Source organism: Watersipora subatra, chromosome 2 (assembly GCF_963576615.1).
Source record: "Watersipora subatra chromosome 2, tzWatSuba1.1, whole genome shotgun sequence".
Classification (NCBI taxonomy): Eukaryota; Metazoa; Bryozoa; class Gymnolaemata; order Cheilostomatida; family Watersiporidae; genus Watersipora; species Watersipora subatra.
Genome location: NC_088709.1, coordinates 52,049,387 through 52,065,049, shown reverse-complemented (window position 1 = coordinate 52,065,049; position 15,663 = coordinate 52,049,387). Strand labels below are relative to the sequence as shown.

Here is a 15,663-nt window from a genome sequence, read left to right as displayed (position 1 = left end):
ATTGAACAATTAGACAAAAGGGGTACAACTTTTTGCTACCAACTACAGGTTAGAAGTGACAATCGGACAACCAGGCATAAATCACTGATTAAACTGGAATAATGACTAGATAAAGGAATAGTAACTCACCCGATATGGTATTCCAAGGTAGATACAGAATCTGGTGACTGAGTTCCATCGTCTATTTTGGGCATCGGAACAGTAATGTCAGGACCGCCATGCTTGTCAACTCCGGCACCTCCTATCTTTCCACCCCAAGGAGACCTCAGGCCGTCTCTTCCTTTTTGTGGACTATGGAAAGTTTATATACAAATGTATGATGAATTTACACTTACTGATATATCTTTCTTTCTCTTCTAATTTTTTTATTTCTTTTACATTTCCAACTGCCTCCACAGGCCTTCAGCGCATCAGCATGTTATCCGGGCATTTGCACTTCGATAAAAAACAGAATTTGAATAAAAATAATTTATTATGGATGATGGTATTATCCAAATTACAGTAGATTTATCATTAGCAATCACTTGTAATCACAAAAAAACACTTTGTTTCTACAGGGAGAGACAGGTAAAACAGAAGTCACCTGAACTTGAAATCTCTGGGCAGACAGAAACTCTTGAGGACGGGCTTACGAGTGTTCATCAACTGCTTTTGGAAGTCCTTTTGCGCATTTCCATAGCCATTGAATATGTGGTCACAAAATATTAGCCGCCCTGACTGGAAAATCTAGATGAAAAAAACAAGATCACGAGCTATGGTAAATCAAAAGGAGGCAACTCTCAATACCACTTGTGTTCATATTTGTTACTTTTAAACAAAGTAAGCAGAGGCAGCCTGTTGAGAGTGTTTCACACAATAACGTTGGTTTATGTTCATATTGACCTGAATCGGTTTCTGGTTACCGTTTATAACACTGTTGTACGCCTGAGCAGTAAATGACATACGAAATTAAAATGCTGCAGAAACAGCGAGACAATCAGCCAGTTATATTGAGTGATCATCAGTACAGTAGCAACATCATGTAAAGAATTCCACAAACCGAAAAGTGTCAAATCAGTGCGACTTGTCAAATTTGATTTCAATAACGAGAATATCATGGATAGCCTTAAAAATATTGCTTTTTTTCAAGCACTTGCGACAGAAAACGACATGTACAGCTCTCTATTACATGTACTAGTACCCTGGCAATCTAGTTTACCATTAGAGTTCGTTAGGTGTGTCGACAAAGCACAGAAAATAGGTAACCATGTGATAATTCAAAAATACTGGAAGGCGGTCAATTGGTGCAATCGCTGAAATGTCGATATACCCTAATGGAATGTCATGAGTTGCAGTCGCAATCTATCTGTTATCGAACGCTACCTTTTATTTTGACCCTGACGACTGACGGGCGGTCAGACAGGCGTAGAATACATCACTAAATACGTACAGTAAAAATACTTTTGTTTTTCGTTATTTTAGACATGAAGTATTTTGCAAATTTTTCCCTTTGCTCATTAAACCTCGCTGTCATAAAAAATGAAAATAATCTGTAAATTCAACATTGAAAGCATTCCCTTTAACTTATTGTAAAATTAGCATGATCCTCAACGCTTAACATGGTGCATTTGATAAGAAAAAATGAAAAGTTGCCTATACAAACTGTTAAAACTAAAGTTACTGTCCAGTTTTCAAATTAAATAAGTTATGTTTAGTTTCTTGCCTTTATGGAAGAGACAAAAACATGTTTGGAAAGATCGTAGAATGGATTTGGCAATTGCGTGTATTTTACTGTTCGTGTAACATAAAATCGCTGTAACGTAATCATTCCTGGAACAGATTATTTGTAGGAGTGTCTGCACTCTACTATATATGCAACTTGACCAGGAAATTGTTTTATAAAGTGAATAAACACTCGAAGATCATTGAATTAGGGTAAACTAAGATTAACGAAAGTTGTACTAAGGCAGTTTCATGTACTTCTTTCATTATATGAGCTACTATAGCTTTGGCTCACAGATATACTCACTAGGAACATGCCAGGTACATCAATATGTATGGTGAGAAATAATGGCTGGGTGTAGTTACAGTCATAGTAAGCTGTCACCATATCATATCTAACGAGACGGTAAGGGTCTGAACGTGACTGCATACACGTGTGAGCTCGGTTGGTATTGCGGTAATTATGCAGTTTGTCTAGCATTTTATTTCCAGTATTCTTGTTGGGAAGCCTGTCAATAAAGATATCCAGCCAAACTTAAGATGGCTTTTGGCTCTTACACATAGATGCATGTAGAAAATATCATCGCTAAAGAATGTAAAATTTACGATGTAGAGAATAAAATGGGAGAAAGAAGAAAACTAAACGAGAGGAGTACGCGTCAGAAGAGAACGGTGTTTTGGCAGTTATTAGTAATTTTTAAATAGTAGAGACTGTAGATTATTATGATCATATACCTAGAAAACATATGGATGGAAAACAGTATGCGAGGAAAAAGTGAAATCATAAATTGGAAAAGACTTTGAGGGAGAGACAACAGCTTACAGAGAGTGAATAACTTATGGGGAGAAGGTAACTTACAGAGAAACGATTCTAAAAACTGGCACCTTATAAAGATAAGACAATTTATTAAAAAATGACAACTTGTAAAAAGGCAACTTGCAGAGCGAAAGTATGCAGCTTAAGATATAAGGCAGCTTTAGTTAGGCAAGATACACAGCACAAAATAAAAACAACTCATGGTGAGGAGGCAACTTTCAATAATGAGACATTTTACAGTGAAGAGACAGCTTACTATAAGGAAACAACTTTTAGAGGGGAGACAACTTACAGTGAAGTAACAATTTACTATTAGGAGACAACTTACAATGAGGAGAAAACTGAAAGAACTATCAGCTGTTTTTTTGGCTTTACTTTCGAAATGAAGGTTTCAAGTTCAACATCCGTAATGTAAGGAACCTGTCTCTGCATGTGTGCATCTGCCTATATTGTGACTTCCTAAAGCAGAATAAGATTAAATCATATTCAGATATACATGTAAAAGTAGTTGAGTAAAGCAGCCAGTGCAACTCTGACAAAACAACAAGATATTGTAAAGTGGTTCACCTGACACGGTGCAACCCTGGAGCTTCTGCCGCAGAACAACCGGGCATTGATAGTGGTTAGTGACAGTCCACTCTGACATGAGACCCTGAAGTTTGGGTGTATCTGTAGATAATGCACTTTGTTCTTTTTGCAAGGGAAGCTTAACATGGGTGCCTCCACTTTTAGACTGACGCCTGTTAATATAATAATAACACATTTTACCTTCAACTTAGCTAGCTGTGACACGTAGAATCACAAAGGGCGTACTGCACACCCTCCCTGTAAAACTGCAAACCTGAGAGGTGGGTAAATAAAGCACTCTTATCAAAGGAGGTCTAGTCATAGTCTTCTACATGGCATCAGGTGGTCTCTTACTACTGCGAACAACAGTAGTAATAATAATAATAATTAAAATCAGTAAACCACCGTAGCGATTTTCAAGTTACAGCCAGGTCTCAAACCTCTTTCTATTGCTATATACTATCTTTACATGTATCTTGCTCTAATTTAATGGAAACGCTGTCTTTTACAATCTCAACCCACCATTTTAATACCACCACACTTAAACCATAGCTCAAATCTTTTTTTAAGCTAGCATCTAAACTTCACCGATTGTACATGGCTACACAGCATCCATAGACATGTTAGGATTTATCAACCTCGATCTATACAACCATCAAATTCCTACTCAAGAACCTTTACTGATATTATTGGACCACACTTCCATTTATTCCAGTGTTTGAGGTGTACCAATTTCCTGTTTGTATACAGATCTTCTGATAACTTTGATTAAACTGAAAAGAAATAAAACAGGGCAATTCAAAAAGAATATAAAATAAAAACTACTTGCTTTAAGCAATGATAAATGATGACCTACAGAGTATTGGAAGAGCTTTTATTCAGGAGCTGACAACCTTGGAGTAGGAGACAACTCCTTGTTTATATCTGTCGAATGCATCCTTGGTCAAAAACCTAAAAGGATTAGGCGCTCATTGATGCCTACCAAACCATAAACATGTCTAATAGCCATTGAGTACCTCTAATGGAGTGATATAAGGCTGGTATTCCCTAGAATATACTTTATATATTAAAACCAATTTTGTTGTATATATACAACATTATTGGTTTCATGAGGGAGAATAGTCAACTACCTCCATAAATATTGCCATGGTACACAGTCTCTAATCAGCTGAACACTCCCTCTTAGCCACATTTGAGATTTGAGATAGCATTTGCTTTTGGAGCACAGAGGAAAATTTAAAGATAAGTATGTGAGATTTATAACAGAAACTGTCGCAACTCTTCTGTGTGGTATTATATATGCTACCACATCACCTACCGTGCAGTAGTAAGTGTTCAAGTCAACAAACGAAAAGCTTATTTGGCACTAAACCAATCAGGGCAACTTCCTAGCACCTTCCAAGTGGTGTTGGGCTTTACCAACCTCGTTTTATGTAATCACCTAATTTCTGTTCTATGATTTTTACTGATGTTTATGGTTGATGGTTGATTTATTCCAGTTTATAAGTTCTACTACTTTCTTATTTATTTTCAATACAGGTCTTCTGATAAACTCTTAAGTGTCTCAACAAAGATCAAATGTTGGCATGTCTAGACAATTGAACATTTAAAAAGCGAGGCAAGAGCAACTCCAATAGGGATGCTCAGCATGCGGGCTACCACGCTGATCAATAGCGAAAGTGACATGTCTAGCAGGTACCAGCAAATAAAAGTGGCAAAAAATGTCGGAACAAGACACACACTCGCTCTAACATTGAACTATACTAATAATTTCTAATACCATATGAAATAGCCTAGGAAGCTACAGGTAATGTTAGAGAAGGGAAAGGTGCACGCTATACTATCACATTATGAATATACATGTACATTATAGCTTGATTAGAGATAGCTTTATTATAAATTCCTGAAATGCGTGATACCTTCATCAGTCTCTATAATACAATATACAGTATACTGATGCTCACACTTTGCTATCATAGACTTTCTACAGTTGAATCGTAACAACATACATAGTCCTCTAGCAGTGCACACACAGTGAAAACTTCATACTGCGACATCGCATGCGCAGTGGCAACATAATATTCCAACAGTGCATGTACAGTGACAACGTAGTAGTCAAACAGTGCAAATCTCATAATGAATGAATATGAATAACATCGCACTCTCACCATGCCTGTACAATAGTAACATGTACTTCCACAATGTAAGCACTGTGGTAAGCTTTAATTTCTACAATGCATGCATATTACTTCCACAGTATATGCACTGTGGTAAGATAACATTTCCATGGTGCATATACATTAATAACGTATTATTCTATACTAAGTAATCCCATGCTCACATCTCAATGATCAGATAGACTCTATTTGTATTTCAAGGCCAAAGGAAAGACATAAATAGTGACTAAATTGCACAAAATTGGAAACTCATGACCAGCAGAAAATAGAAGAGAAATATAAAAGTGCCAGGAGAGAACAAAACCTGATGGGGCTGAAGGTATGCGAGGAGACTTAACGACTTGTTCAATGCTAGGTATAAATGTAGAGGCTTACTAATCAGCCTTGTTACTCTGAATACTGTTTAGAAAAGATTTAGCGGTGTGCAGTCCTTGTCGTGACCAGTCTACTGATGTCTTCATGTTTTTTTAACTTTTTAACTTTTTTAACAATTCCAAGAGCAATCCTATATACATCAAGCCATTTATCTATGAGAATCCTATAATGTAAAATACGAAATGCCTGGATATTAGCAAGTGACATGCTTTGCGTATTAGCAACTGACACACATGGATATTAGCAACTGACATGCTTGAAAATTAGCCACTGACATGTCTGGATATTAGCAACTGACATGTCTGGATATTAACAACTGACATGCTTAGATATTAGCAACTGACATGCATGGATATTAGCAACTGACATGCTTGGATGTTAGCAACTGACATGACTGGATATTAGCAACTGATATGCCTGGATATTAACAACTGACATGCTTAGATATTAGCAACTGATATGCCCGGATATTAGCAACTGACATGCCTGGATGTAAAGCATTATTCAATTTCTATTGATTCATATATTTGGGGTTGTAAAAGGTCAATAGAAAGTCAGCATATCTTGTCAGCAAATGATCCTTCCAAATCTTTGCATCTTCCCACTTACCTATGGTAATTGTTTCATTTATGTCAAATTATCAGTTTCCAGAACTTTCATGATTTGTGTCCTCAACTTTTACATGACAATTACAGGTTGCCAACTCTATTCAAGTTGCATTATATGAACAAATTGCATACAACCTCCAACATTTATTTGAAAATTTCATCGCTAGCTGCTCTAGCAATCTTTCACCTAATATCCGTTCTCTCCACAGAAAAAGGTATTTTAAACAATATGTCAAACCATTTACTCAATTTTATTGGCCAACTGTTGGCTTTTTTTCTATTAATTTTTATAATTCTTGTATTGCATAACTTGGAAGACCTTTCTGTTTGAAATCAAATTATTGTCAATAAAGTAATACATAATAGAAACAGCCTGTTCAGTAAACAGATGTGACTTGAAAAGGATTGAAACATGAACAAGAGTCGAGCTATATTTAAATGTGATAATGATCTTAAAGAGGACGCAGCCTCACTTAACCTTGTTTTTGAGTTTGCTGTAGTCTCTCTCAAACTTGCTAATATCGTATTGAATGACGTGAGCTTCTGAGAACTCGACATTCGAAGTTTCCTCCTTCTTCGGCGTCTTCATTGAGCGAGTTCTAAACAGAGAGAAATACTGTGACAACTTCTATTTTTATTTCAGATAAGCTGCTTTCTAGTATGCTCACCACACCAACAGGAGTGTGTCTGTATTAGCCAATAGATAGTTAGCACTGGCAGCGTTCTAAGCATCAATGTTTGTATAATAAACTATAGATATATAAAAAAAATGTACTATAATATGTTTATCTAATTTTTTCTTCAAGTATATCACAATATGTCATATATTATAATACTAGAAATTCCACTGTCATACAGCCCACGACCAAAGTAGTAATGGAAAAAAGAAAGGGTACTGTTAGTTGTCAAAAAAGTAGTTCTCAGCAGGAATTGACAAAGTATAATGTAAATGAGACTTGTTTGAGATGATATAAAATAAATTTGAGGGAGCACGACTCTAAAAAGGCGCAACAGAAATAACAGAAATGTAACAGAAATAAATATTAATAAAATAAATAATTAACTATCTAAAACTTATGTTTTACAATAATAAAATAAATATTTATTCAAGCTGTAGACCTAAACTACTGTACGTAATTTAAATAACAACAGCAATAATGATATATGTTTATTATATCTCTTATTATATTGAAATGCAATATTAAAAGTAAATGGCAAGCTGCAGTGTAATATACAATTTGAAAGTTGTTTGTTGGTTAAAATAAATATTAATTCAAGCTGTAGACCTAAATTACTGTAAGTAATTAAACTAACAACAGCAATAATCAAATATGTTTATTATATATCTGAAATGCAATGTTAAAAGTAAAATATATAGTAATATACAGTTTGAAAGTTGGTTGTGTTGAATGTAGAACGGTTTTGACAGCGATATGTAACAGAAATAAATATTAATAAAATAAATGTTTAACTATCTCAAACTTATGTTTTACAATAATAAAATAAACATTAATTCAAGCTGTAGACCTAACCTACTGTACGTAATTTAACTAACAACAACAATGCCAACAATAAAGAAATATGTTTATTATATCTCTGAAATGCAATATTAAACCTTAAACGACAAACTGATGTGTAATATACAGTTTGAAAGTTGGTTGTGTTGTGATGAATGTAGAATGGTTTTGACAGCGATATGTAAGAGAGAGCAAGCGTTGGCATTTACGCGTCTGGAAGTTTTATGCAAACTGGAGTGAAATAAAGAAATGTTCTTGTCATGAAAGGGCGTTGTAGTAACGCCCTACCTTGTAGATAGGATGTAAAGAAATCTGGCTGATGTTCTAGATAATTTGAAAAACCTTCGGTAATTGGACAAAAACGTAGGCTGATAAACTGTGTACCACATTTTCGTACCTGTAAATCGGTCTACGCCTCAAACAGTAGACAAACAGTACACAGTAAACACTTCTACTATCTGTCGCACGGCTTTACTGGGGTTTCGTAGGTCGGTCGAAACTATTAATAAACCAAGGTGTTCAAGCGTTTTGTGGCGACTTGTGGCAAGACTTTATCGTTCTATTCTCTGTCGCGCGGCGTTTCAATTTCCGGTCTTAACTTTTATTAAACGAAGCTTTTCAAGCGTTTTGTGACGATTTTCGTCGTAATAAATCTGTCTATTTATGTATAATCCGATCAGATGGGTTAGTTTCAGGAATTTGTGTCAACCTTTCAAAGGCTTGGTAACATATTGAAATAGGTTTATATGCGTTTTGTATCATTATTATACTTAAACGACTTTACTGAAAAATAGTTAAATTTGTTGATAGGATTTCGTTGCAAGGGTTTGGTGACGGCCGTTAACGAATAATTTTTTGGGAGTTGTGTGCACATGTGCATTTATCATAATTCTCCCAATCAATCGTTTCACTCTTGTTTGGTCGTGGGATTATTTCATATGGTAATTTATGTGATACATTTAAGTATTTTATTACATATAAAATTATATACATGTATATATTAAAACTACCTACTATGCAGTATTATCAAATATGCTAGTGTTTGCTTCTCTCGAGCCAATTCATACCACAACATGATGCTCTGGTGGATATATATTATTCATTGGTATAGATGTTTATGCCTGTTGAGATATACCTGCTGCCAAATAAGAGTATTTTGCTGTAAAAAATGGGCTGACACAAAATTCAGTTTGTTATGCAAATATATGTTCTTAGCTTTATGACCCAAAAGTTGCAAAGGTGTGTATTATCTATTTTCATTAACATAAATTCAAAAGCAAAATAATACTGCATCTTTTTAGATTAGGCAGGTTTTGTAAATTTCGGAAATTCTATCAATAACAGGGCCTAAAATTCCATTGACTAAAATACTAGAAATTCCCCTGTCATGCAGCCCACAACCAAAGTGATATTGAAAAAAAGAAAGGGTACTGATGGTTGAGAAATGCAATATTAGCAGTCAAATGGCCTTGCAGTGAATTAGGATAACTGCAATGGTAGCTGTAATGTACTGGGTGTGGGTGTTATTATATACAACAAATAGCAATAATGAAAGAAAAAGATTATATGTTTATATATCTCCCCCTGCAATAGGAAAAATGCAATATTGGCCAATATTAGAAGCAAAATGCACTGATATTATTAGAATAACCAATATTATTAATATAGTAGTAACACAGTGATAATAGAAAACTAATGCACAATTGTGTTTACATTTCAAAACGTCATAGCTAACAATATCAAGACGTTGTGATATTTATATAGATTTTTAGAAAATCAATTTAACAAAACTATGTAGAAAAAATAATAACAGTAACATATTACCCAACATCGATGTTGTTAGTGTTACTATTACAATTCAATAGTCATTCAAACTTATAATTAAATATTGTAATAATCTCATAAAAATTGTTAGAAAAAAATATCATCATCATTTCCTTTACTTTCACTGCTTTAGACATCAGTTGGAATACCAAAGTACTCAAAAGTTCCAAAAATGTCAGTTACTTTGAACTCGGCAAAAAAGAAACGATTTCAGTACTTCTACTTTAATTACAGAAACCTTCGGCAATGCTATAGACTGATTAATTTTGCACGTTATTTTTTCGTGAAATGCGCACAACTTAATTGTTCTATTCTCTGTCGCTCGGCGTTTTGTTTGCCAGTCTTAATTTTAATAAAAAGTGGCTTGGCCAGGTTTATTAACGATTTTCGACCAAATTAATCTCTGTATTTGTGTATAATCTGATCAGATGGGTAAGTTTTAAGAGACTGTCGACTATTTACAAAGATTTGGTAACGTATTTAAATAGGCTTATGTGTTTTGTATCGTTATTATACGATGGTTAAAATTGTTGATGAGATTTCGAAGCAAGGGTTTGCGACGTTGTTAATGAATAACTTTCGTAAGTTGTGTGCACATGCATTTATCATAAAAACTCTCAAACATTCGCTCCGCTCGTTTGGTCGTGGGGTTAGTGACACTGAAGTTTTTTAAATAAACTCAGCAGGTGTACTGGAAATGTAAAACAAAGTGATGAATATGACCACTTCCGATGCCGGCAGCATATATATGGTCACTGAGTTTAATAATCAATGTAAATGGAAAAACTAGGGCTTGTTTGTGAAATGAAAAGCCACAGATTTTAATTTGCAACATGATCTGCACATGCATATTTTCATGTATGAAACTTTGTAGAAATATCACACTTACGATACTAAAAGCGTTAAACCTTTTTCTCCTAGACAATATAAAAAAACTGTTTACAGTTGATTCCCTCAGGTTATGATAGGTTACAATAGGTCAACGGGCGTATATGACCATGTTCTGTAGCATACTAGTGCAATCCTAAAGCAGGTGTGTGAACATGTCATAGTTTAAGGCAGCAGACATGTCATTATGCTGTCAGTATTGACAGCAATGTAAGTGAGTCTTGCTGCAGTGCGTATGACTTACTTCTTGTGTACAAAGCCAGCCGGCTGCCTTTCCGTCTGCGAAGTAGTTACACCAGCTTTTTGTAGTAGACTCTGGGATGCTTGACAAGTGCACCCTATTCTATCACTGATCTGCAGCGGTGACTACAATAAAAATCAAATATTGATACAGCAAAGATGATCATATTAACATACCGTATGCAATGTATTGCCATAGGATCTAGAACAAGAGACTATGCAAAGTCCCAGAACTTTGTAGAACACTAACATTGATCTTACCAAATCATCTATGTTCGGAGGTTGCGTGTTTTCTAATCCCTCTGTAAGTCCAACTGGAGTCTTCATAAACTGATTTCCAAACTGGAATATGAGGGTGATAGAGGAGTGTCCCACAATCTACAGAGCAATAGCTTAGAAAAATTACACTTGCTGGGTGGTCCAGGAATGAGCAATAAAAAGGCTTAAACTCTGTGAGGCTTCAGATCAGCCAATCACGTGCTGGCTGATAAAATTAGTGTAATGCCAGCTAATTGGCTAATGTGTCGAATGTTTTGCTACTACCAGAAAGGTAATTTAAGTAACAAGTTCTAGATTTGAAGAAAGCTCATATAAGTGCGCTTATACCAGGGTAATTTGTAGGAGTTGCCTCAACGCCGACCAAATCGGTTTGGTGTAGAACGAAAAATGGTTGCAAAAATGACTTTGTCTCAGTCGCAGACGCTAGATCAGCAAAATTTTGCATACTTTGTTTGTCCATTTAGAACAACCATCATTGGCAGAGTACAACATAGAAGTGAGCAATCATATATCGTAATGTTAATAGAGCTGCAAATACAAGCAAATCGAATGGATAGCGATGCGGTATTTAATTGGCTAAAGAGGTGATCCATTTTTCAGAGTCGTAGTATAAGTTTGTTAAGTATAAGTATAAGTTTTGCAAAAGAAATTTCCAATCATAAACAGACTGGATGTCATTCCAACTTTCTCAGCGGAGACACAACTCCGATAAACCATCCCGGTGTGAATGCACGGGCAAAGTTAAAAGACAAAAATAGTGTAATCTTAGACATTGAGAAACATAAACCTCAAATGGGTTAAGTATTAACTTGTTACTAGCCAGAAGAACAGATCTAATGTTCCCAATTACATTTTCAAATCTTTGGAAAGTTTTTGAGCTAAAATATTTCAGTATAAAACTAAAAAAGGCAGGTGATATCGTGTTCTTCTGCTAACCAAACAGCTTAATGGCACAAAGTGAAAAACGGAAATGTTGTAGGTGAATGAGAACTGGTACAGCCTACCTTGATTGAAATATGTTTGCTCAATGTAACATCTATTAGATAGTTGAGTTTAGTTTGAGTTCCTGATGGCCATGTCCACTCTTCCACATCATATTCTTGGTTGGTATAAAAGCCACCTGATGATGTTACTAATAGCCTAGGGTAAACATTAGAATAATGCAGTTAGCTGTACAATATCACATGACCGCTTTAGACTACCGAACCAAACATGATACTGTTTATATAGGAAATAGACGAGAGACTCGTGACTCAAATACAGAAGCAGGTACTTAGTCTAAGAAAGATGCGTCTAACACAGAAAGTTACTGTTGTGATAAATGATTAATGCTTATGTATAGCTCATGATTCTAAATATAAAGGAGTTTGAGTGTACATGGGAGTTTATATGGATTGTGCTACACATTCCTTGGTACATACAGAGGAGAAATGTGGATGGTACAGCAGCAGCTCGTGCCGAGTGGCATAAAACTATCAAGCATATGTTTTTCCTTGTCGTATGCTATTGTGTAAAAGCTTGAGTCAGCACCACGACTTGTGACGATTTCCAGCTATCCTCCTCATAGCTGATACAACCATTCAGGAAACTTGGGCTAAATAAGTGTAAGACCTATGTCATAGGAGACAATGCACATCGTTGATAGGTACGGATGAGTTCATTATATATTAAGCCTAAATGGAACTGTGTTCTCTTGAGTCAAAAAATTTATTTAAATCATTATCGGTGCTTTTATAATACACACTATCGGAAACATGCAAAATGTTAATAAAAATTATTTTTTATAACTAAACCCTAAAATTGGACAGTTTTATTTGGTCAAGCTTCCCAAAAACAAGAAATAGGAAGAAAATCTCACAACTTTTTTATCCAAATGGCTAATATTAACAGTTTGATAGAGTCAAGAGAGATACATACATGTAGATGCTCTTTAGTGAACTTACTTGACTATAACTATAGTTTCTTTAGATTTTAACAGTAGAGCAGTGGACAAATACATGAATTTAGTTTGCTTGATTTGACCAACAGACGTTGCACCCAACCTGAACAAACTAGAGCTGCAATTGGTGAACAACAGCAGTAAATGTCTGTAAATGTAAACTGAAGCTATTAAAAGTAGCTAATGACTGCTCATTGCCAACTGTTGATTGCTTATTGCCAACCGCTGATTGCTTATTGCCAACTGTTGATAGCTTATTGCCAACTGTTGATTGCTTATTGCCAACTGATGATTGCTTATTGCCAACTGTTGATTGCCTATTGACAACTGTTGATTGCTTATTGCCAACTGTTGATTGCTTATTGCCAACTGTTGATAGCTTAATGCCAACTGTTGATTGCTTATTGACAAGTGTTGATTGCTCATTGCCAACAGTTGAATACTTATTGCAAACAACTGTTCTACATTTGTATATATATAAAAAAAATTGTTTCCTCACCCCGGTTAACCCGTATGGGTTGTAGTAGTTTCTGCTCTAACTCGGGTCTCCTACCAGAGACCTGGGAGTTTGAGCACTCGTCTCAAGATCTTTGCTGTTCCCAGTAGCGCACTTTTCTGCTACCCTTCTGAGCTTATTGCTGTTGGTATTTGGGCAAGCCACATTTTATGCGCCGGTGTTATTGCGCCCAGTGCCCCAATGACTACTGGGATTACAGTTGTTTTTACATCCCAGCATTTTTCAATCTCTTCTCCAAGAGGGAGATAATCCTCTACCTTTTGTTTTTCTTTGCTGTCTATATCGTAGCTATTGGGTACTGCTATATATATTATAGTAGCTCTCTTGTTCTCCCTGTCTACCACCACTATATCTGGTTGGTTTGATAGGACATGCTTGTCAGTCCGGATGTAGAAGTCCCAGAGGATCTTAACGCGGTCATTTTCATTGACCTTACCAGGAGTTTCCAACCAGTGTTGTGGTTTATTACGACCATACTCATCACATAGCCTTCTAACACAACACTTGCAACATGGTTATGCCACTCAGTGTATGCAGTTCCTGCTAGCTGCTTGCATCGCCTGATGATGTGTCGGATGGTCTCAGGTGCATCTTTGCACAGTCTGCATCTAGGATCTAGTGTGATAGATTTTTGTTGGGAGTTGCCTTGTTGAGAGCACTTGCTCCTGGGCTGCCATTATTAGCGACTCTGTATTGGCCATTAGGTTTCCTTTGTTCATCAACATATACATCTGGTGAAGATCGCCAACCTTAGATATTTGTCGGTAGTAAGCACCATGAAGAGGTTTCGTGTGCCAGTCAATTTCCTCATCATCAGGGCGTAGGTCCATTGTAAGAGCAGCCAATTGAAATTCAGCTAGCAACTTATCTGAAGTGGCCATGGAGGCTGCATAGACTTTGATGCTTTGCTCTTCCTCCTTCCCTGTCTGCTGTACACTTTTGAGTCCCCTACCGCTATCTTTCCTATCGAGATACAATCTAGTAGTATCAGATTTTGGGTGGAGTGCTCCATGCATGGTCAGAAGTTTTTGAGTTGCTATATCTGTTTCCTTGATGGCTTCCTCAGTCCACTTTATTATGCCTGCTGGATATATTATTACTGGCAGTGCGTAGGTATTTATTGCCATGACTTGATTCTTGGCATTGAGCTGGCTCCGTAGGACCTGCCGAAGGCGTTTTTTGTAGTCAGTAATGGCTTTGTGACGTACCTCGGCTTCGTGGTTGATGTTGATTCGCATAATCCCCAAGTACCTGTACCCTTCTTCTATATCTTTGATTATACCATTTGGCATTCTTAGGCCATCTGTGAGCATAGAATGGTTTTTCTTAAGAATTAGCCTTCCACATTTCTCAATACTGAAGGTCATTCCGATGTCCTTGCTGTATACCTGAGTGAGCTGTATTAGCGAATCAATGTCTCTTTCTTTGTTAGCGTACAGCTTGATGTCATCCATGTAGAAGAGGTCGTTTATCTTGGTGCCACTCTCAAACTGGTACCCATTGTGAGTCTTATCCAGCATATTGCTTAGAGGGTTTAGGCGTATGCAGAAGAGCAGCGGTGATAAGGAGTCACCTTGATAGATGCCTCGCTAAATTTTTACACTCATTAGCTTTTTGCCATTAGCCTCCAGTTCCGTCTTCCATTTGGTCATTGACATCTTGATGAATGCCACAAGAGCAGGGTGAACATTGTACATACTGAGGCACTCAAGTATCCAACTATGGGGAAATGAGTCGTAGGCATTTTTGTAGTTGTTCCAAGCCATGGCAAGATTGGTATGCCTTCTCCTGCTGTCTTGACAGACCGTCCGATCCACCAGTAACTGATGTTTGGCTCCTCGGGTGTTGCGCCCAATTCCTTTCTGAGCACTAGTGATATAGTGACTCATGTGCTCTGCTAGTTTGTCTGCAACTATTCCTGAGAGCAGTTTCCAGGTGGTGGGCAAGCACGTTATTGGTCAATAGTTCTTGGGAATCGGCCCCTGCTTTGGATCTTTTATCAGAAGTACAGTTCGTCCTTTAGTCAGCCATTCCGGATGATCACCTTGCGTATCATTCGGAATGGCTGACGCTGACAGTGTGAGTGTGCCTGCGCTTTGTGCAATATACATATATATATATATATATATTTATATATATATATATATATATATATATATATATATACATATATATATTGCTCAAAGCACCGACACACTCACATTTGCCCACAAT

The 15,663-nt window shown here is 36.4% G+C and overlaps 1 protein-coding gene and 1 pseudogene across 1 annotated transcript; both read right to left on the bottom strand.

The window, feature by feature from the left end:
• Positions 1 to 125: 125 nt before the first annotated feature.
• Positions 126 to 2,131, bottom strand: LOC137388831 (uncharacterized protein C3orf20-like). The gene is made up of 3 exons (XM_068075293.1): positions 2,009 to 2,131; positions 584 to 726; positions 126 to 291 (listed from the first exon to the last, which is right to left on the bottom strand). The coding sequence occupies exons 1-3, from the start codon at positions 2,129 to 2,131 to the stop codon at positions 126 to 128; spliced, it is 432 nt and encodes a 143-aa protein (XP_067931394.1).
• Positions 2,132 to 2,842: 711 nt separating this feature from the next.
• Positions 2,843 to 14,969, bottom strand: LOC137388317 (uncharacterized; annotated as a pseudogene).
• Between the last annotated feature and the right edge of the window lie 694 nt (positions 14,970 to 15,663).